At 35.3% G+C, this 6,149-nt stretch overlaps 2 protein-coding genes across 2 annotated transcripts; one reads left to right on the forward strand and one right to left on the reverse strand.

The window, feature by feature from the left end:
* The first annotated feature begins 669 nt into the window (after positions 1-669).
* On the forward strand, positions 670-3,003 carry LOC145585651 (cytochrome P450 704C1-like). Its single transcript, XM_081642360.1, has 6 exons — positions 670-984; positions 1,224-1,439; positions 1,517-1,807; positions 2,013-2,342; positions 2,486-2,689; positions 2,785-3,003. The coding sequence occupies exons 1-6, from the start codon at positions 670-672 to the stop codon at positions 2,965-2,967; spliced, it is 1,539 nt and encodes a 512-aa protein (XP_081498486.1). The 3' UTR covers positions 2,968-3,003.
* Positions 3,004-3,330: 327 nt separating this feature from the next.
* Positions 3,331-6,141, reverse strand: LOC145585652 (uncharacterized). Its single transcript, XM_081642361.1, has 5 exons — positions 5,951-6,141; positions 5,769-5,830; positions 4,247-4,461; positions 3,692-3,818; positions 3,331-3,610 (listed from the first exon to the last, which is right to left on the reverse strand). The coding sequence occupies exons 1-5, from the start codon at positions 6,111-6,113 to the stop codon at positions 3,473-3,475; spliced, it is 705 nt and encodes a 234-aa protein (XP_081498487.1). The 5' UTR covers positions 6,114-6,141; the 3' UTR covers positions 3,331-3,472.
* Positions 6,142-6,149: the final 8 nt, after the last annotated feature.

Here is a 6,149-nt window from a genome sequence, read left to right on the forward strand (position 1 = left end):
GATCCTTAATAAAATTTTGGTACTTTTCGTCTAATTGTAGAAGGTGTAGGCTTAGCTGATTAGCTCATTTTATTTTATATTACCAGTAAAATTGTTCCTTCATTAAGCTCATTTATGTGATTACAAAAATTAACCCAAACCGTGATTAATCTAACCCAAAATTTAATACTAGTAAGTAGTAACTAAACCAATTGACTCACTACCTTAAAAAAATAAAAATAAAATCAATTCTTTTTTGAACAATGTGTCAACTTCTAACCATTATTTTTCAACAACAAAAAAAAACAAAAAAAAAAAAAAAAAGAAAATCACATTAGGCTGGTGCATTTATCCACAAATGGTATTGTTGTAGACAGAGCACAACCTTGGGGATTAATTTAAAACCGCTCAAAACCCAACATTTTTCTCCTCTGAAGATAATAGACAGTTAAGCAACCACGCATACATCTACACATATTGTAGTGATAATCTCTAAATTAGTGCAAAGTTATCAAATAAATGAAAACTAGCCTGCTTCAATGAATTGATATAAACGACAAAACATGCCAAAAATAACAGAAGGTGGAGATCAATTATTGAAGACATTCATACTTTATATATACTGTATTTTGTTAAAGCAAAATCCTGTTTAATTTCATACGACTTATCAAAGCATAAAACTTTATGATAATGGAAACTTATTATTCAAATTTCATGTCAATTACTCTGATATTCACAGCTTTTTCAATCTTGGTTGTTGTCTTTACTAAATTATTTCTTAAGAATAAGTATTTGAAGAAACATGGAGAAAGGAAATACCCCCCAGTTGCAGGAACCATTTTTCATCAGCTTCTAAACTTTGACAGGGCTCATCATTACATGACTGATCTTGCTGCCAAGTATAAAACATACAGATTGTTGGCTCCGTTTCGACATGAAATTTACACTTCTGATCCTGCTAATGTAGAGTATATTCTCAAAACTAACTTTCAGAACTATGGCAAGGTATATATATATATATACATTGCGCGCATTTGTTCTTTAATGAAATTTATACATTGCATGAACTTGAGGATGTGATCAATAAGTTTGTGAGATTGTAAACTTCTGTAGTTTTTAATTTTTGGAATTTTGGGATTGGTTTTGAACCAGCAGCACCAAATATTAGACCTGATTTTTTTCTGGTTAAAATCCTTAGTTTTATGTGTTCTGTAAAAAAAATTGGCACTAATGGAAACTTTCAGGGGGATTACAACTATGACAATCTAAGCGATCTACTAGGTGATGGGATCTTTGCTGTTGATGGAGATAAATGGCGCAACCAAAGGAAAGTCTCAAGCTACGAGTTTACAACAAGGATGTTGAGGGATTTCAGCAGCAAAATCTTCCAGGAAAAAGCAGTGAAACTAGCAAAAGAAATCACTAATGCAGCAAATTCTAATCAAATCATGGACATCCAAGTAAGATGCCTAATGGATGTATTTGTGCTTTGAAAACTTTCATGTTCTTTGTACAGTTCTGATATTGCGCTCTGCAGGACTTGTTTATGAGATCGACATTAGACTCCATATTCAAGGTTGCATTTGGAGTTGATCTAGACAGTATGTGTGGCTCAAATGAAGAAGGTAAAAAATTTAGCCAAGCTTTTGATAATGCTAGTGCTATGTGCCTGTACAGATATGTCGACATCTTCTGGCGCATCAAAAGATATCTCAACATTGGTTCAGAGGCAAATCTCAAGAAAAGCATCAGAATTGTTGATGATTTTGTTTACAAGTTGATTAGCAACAAAATTGAGCTACTGCAGAAGTTCCAAGGCAATAACTCAGTAAGTGATTGCTTACTTAAAACTCCCAAACAGGAGAGACCGAGAGATTATGAGTAAGAAGCCAAATATCTAATGACTTAATTTCTCAGGCTATTAAGGAGATTATAGCTCTTCTATGACTATCAATTTCTTGAAACCAAGCTTGAGTAGCTTGTGATACGAGCAACTAGGCTCATCATTGATGCATTGTTGAAATATGACACAGGAGATGCAGATGAAAAAAGATGACATCTTGTCCAGATTCTTGCAGCTGCACACTACTGATCCAAAATATCTGAGAGACATAATACTGAACTTTGTGATTGCTGGAAAAGACACCACTGCAGCTACTCTTTCGTGGTTTGTTTACATGCTTTGTAAACACACAGAAGTGCAGGAAAGGGTTGCGGAAGAAGTAAGGAAAGTTACAGACACAAAAGGGGGTGAGAACACTGCAGAATTTGCAGCCAGTTTAAATGAAGAATTACTCAACAAAATGCAGTATCTACAAGCAGCATTGACTGAAACACTCAGACTCTACCCAGCAGTTCCAGTGGTATTTATACTGGCCATCAGATAATTGTCACTCATTCACATATAATTATACAGTCCCCTTTTACAGAAAGAAATATGAAAAAGGATGCTTTTCAGATGATAGTATTATACACTCACAAGATGGTTAATTTAATTCTGCTGCAGGATGGAAAGATATGCTTTTCAGATGATACACTCCCTGATGGTTATAGTGTGAAGAGAAGGGACTTGGTAACTTACCAACCCTATGCAATGGGAAGAATGAAATTTATTTGGGGCGATGATGCAGAGGATTTTAGACCAGAAAGATGGCTTGACAAGAACGGTATTTTCCACCCTGAAAGTCCCTTCAAGTTCACAGCCTTCCAGGTCAGATTTTACCATTATTACATGCCTTCTTAAAAATTCCAATAGCATCTATGATCTTTAAAATTCTCAGCACTTTTGCATATCCTGGTTCACAGGCAGGTCCACGGATTTGTCTCGGAAAGGAATTTGCTTACAAGCAAATGAAAATATTTTCTGCTGTGCTATTGAGGTATTTTATCTTCAAACTCGGTGATGAGGAAAGTGCTGTGAATTACAGGACAATGATAACCCTTCATATTGATGGTGGTTTATTTGTTCGGGCTATCCCTCGAGAATAAGGCACCCATAAAAATTAGAGAATTTCAAACCCCCTCCCCTCCCCTCCCCACCCCCCCCCCCCCCCCCACTACCCAAAAAAAAAAAGAAAAAAGAAAGCACTCCTCTTCCTACGAAGATCCGTGATGTAACACCAATAATTCGATAGTAAAAGTAAACCTAATTTCAGCTAAGGGGTTAAGAGGGTGAGTAGTCAAGTTTCAATTTCCAACTAAGGTCTGTCTGTATTAAGTGATCTGAATCCTCCATTGTAATGTGTAATGTGTTTACTCCAGAATCTTAATCATACTTTCATGCTTTCATTGTTCTACAAGTAGGTGAATCAAAAGGCTTAACTGCTTAAAAGACAGTGGATTGCTGCACAATAACAAAAACAAAATCTGCATTTCACTCAGTAATGGAAGGCACTTACATGTTCTATCAGAGACTGTAAAAGTTGTCACAATACAAAAAGTAAAACTGGAGCTGATAAGCTTTAAGTAAAAAATGGCCTATCTAGAGCAGAAATCATAACAAATCTGGGGATGTGCTCACAGGAGGAAGGTGAATTCCTGGTCTGTTAGTCCATCCTTTACGTTTTCTATAAGCCTCAATAGCCTGTAATCGTAGCCTCTCATTTGAAGCAGACATAGCTTTTCTGAATGCCTGCAAAAGCATAGAGATGCTATGGGTCAATAGATGTAGTAACATACACACTGCAAAACAGGTAGATTAGATGCTACGTACAGGAATAATAGGCAACTTCGGGGGAGCTTCAGCAACCTCTCCAAATTTAACTATATCATGCTTTGGAAGATCAAGAATCTGCTCTGAACTGCCTTTCTTTTGTTTCTTTTTCTTAGCCTTTAAAAACCTGCGTCAAAACATGGCTTAATTTATACGAGTTCATACGCACCAAAAGAAAAAAGCAAAAAATCAAAGTAAGAGCATCCAAATCACATCAGTGATCATTTAGCTCTGATCCATTACCCAGGAAGTTGGTCTGCTCAATATGTGAATAAATCTTCATTTCAGCAATATAAACTTAATCTCTTTCCACTTCAGAGTTTCCCCTTTCTTTAATTTATTTTTTTAAGTTTTGTTTGTGTTTGTGTGTGTGTGTGAGTGTGTGGAGGGGGGGGGGGGGTCTCGAGGGAGGATAAATTGACTAAACTTAATCCTATTATGTCCAACACTAGATGGTTTTCTCTGACTCAACCACTCGTAATGACAAATACAACAATCCAACTCTGTTTGACTACAAAAACAAACAAACAGAAACCAAAAAAAAAAAACACTTACTCTTTCTTCCGCTGCTTTCTTGTTGAAACACCATCCAACTTTTCCATCTCTGCTTCAAATCGGAGGTCATTTGCCTGCTTTCGCTTCCGTTTCTTCTTATTTTTCTCTTCATTTGCATCAGTGCTCACTTTTTCTTGCGGCACAGTTGATTTTTTCACCTTTTCTCCTTTGGTTCCTTTGTTTTTACCGTCCACCTCAGATTTTGAGTGAGGTTTCTGCATATAAGTTCGATAATTAAACTCCAAATTTATAATTAACAATCATTATACTTGGCACATATAAATGAGTGTACTTAATTAGGCTTAAAGACCTTATTTCTCCTATCAGAACTTTTTTTTTTTTTTTTTTTATTGTGGAAATCTTTATACAGTTTCATGATCAGCACATTTAGAAAATAGTATTATCTGGGGTGAAATGTAAAGCTCCTTCGGATTTGTAAATCAGAAATACAGAACGCATAATTCTATTTGAACATAATGGTAAGCCAAATAGATATAAGAACCTCCACTAATCAACCTAAGCTACCATGTCTGAGATTTCATTAGTAATGTGATAAGCTTTCCTTTTTTAAGATTATGTACAGATAAATATTGAAGTCTTTTTAGTGGACATCTAATCCAGATCTTCCTAAACAATGCATATCGAAGAGTATGAGGAAATGTCTGATATTTCATTAGTAATGTCAGTGCTTGCTACCAGGATTAAGACCCCAGTGCTATCCCACTAACAACATAGCAAGCAGCTAAAATCAAGTTCTAGACCCCATTAAGTGTAGACGAATACTGAAGTAGCCTCTACAAATACTCAAATTAAATAGTGCAGACTTCCTGGATGCCCCCTATCCTTGCCCTTGCCACCATAAATCATTTAACTATCTCGGTCTAGGAAAGAAAAGTTGAGCAGAAAGGGTAGTAAATTTCCAATAAGAATTGAAAAACTTCTTAAAATCCAAACAAAGTTCTTGTCTTTCTGTCCAAAACGTTTTATAATAATCGTAAACTTCAGCCATAGAACAGAATTATAACTAAAAGTCATATTCTCAATTCGTTCATTTACAGCGTACTTTTGAAAACCCAAGCCACTAACTTCCCCTTGTTACAAAGTTCAACAATTACTCACCAAAATTAAGCCAAAAACCAATACATGAGCAGATTCAGAGCACTTAATACAAACAACAAAAAATTCAAAACCCTAATCAAGGTATAATAGGTTGCTGCGGACTTCTAGTTTCGAAACGGTATCAAACAAGGAAACCACACAAGCTTAGGCATCCAAATCAACCATATACAAACAGCAAAACCATAGTTACACAGAATCACTAGTCCTTTATACAAATTATACTCCTATAATGCAAAATCGTTCAATTCTATTAAACCGTAATTTGAAGACAATATCATCAAATTCAAGCTAAAAGAATGTCCATAACGCATTAATAAAATATGGGTATAAACCAAATGCTCAAATTTCTTCAAACAACCATAAAAATTACAAAAAGACTTAAAATTAGCAATAAAGGGCTTACATTTTGAGCATTATCTACTTTATTGCTCTTCCTTTGAGTAATTTTTGAATCAATCGCAGACCCTGAAAATATAATAACCCATTAATTCAAAGTATAATAAAACAAATGTGAAAAATTAAAAGAAAAAAAAGTAATATTAATAACAATAATAATCGTAAAATTAAAAAGGAGGGAAGAAAAACCTTGATTAGCAGGGACGGGAGAAGAAGCAAAAGACAAGATTTTGCGGAATTTAGAAGGCAAAGCGTCGATAGAAGAAGTGTTGGGAGGTGGAGGGAGGCGGTTGTTGCCGCCATGAGCAGCTAGATAGTTTTTCTCTCTCCTCTTCTTTGCTTTCCCTCCCATCTTTACTCCCTCTTTCACTCTAATCTAGCGTTTCAG

This window comes from Chenopodium album, chromosome 16 (genome assembly GCF_948465745.1).
Source record: "Chenopodium album chromosome 16, dcCheAlbu1.1, whole genome shotgun sequence".
Classification (NCBI taxonomy): domain Eukaryota; kingdom Viridiplantae; phylum Streptophyta; class Magnoliopsida; order Caryophyllales; family Amaranthaceae; genus Chenopodium; species Chenopodium album.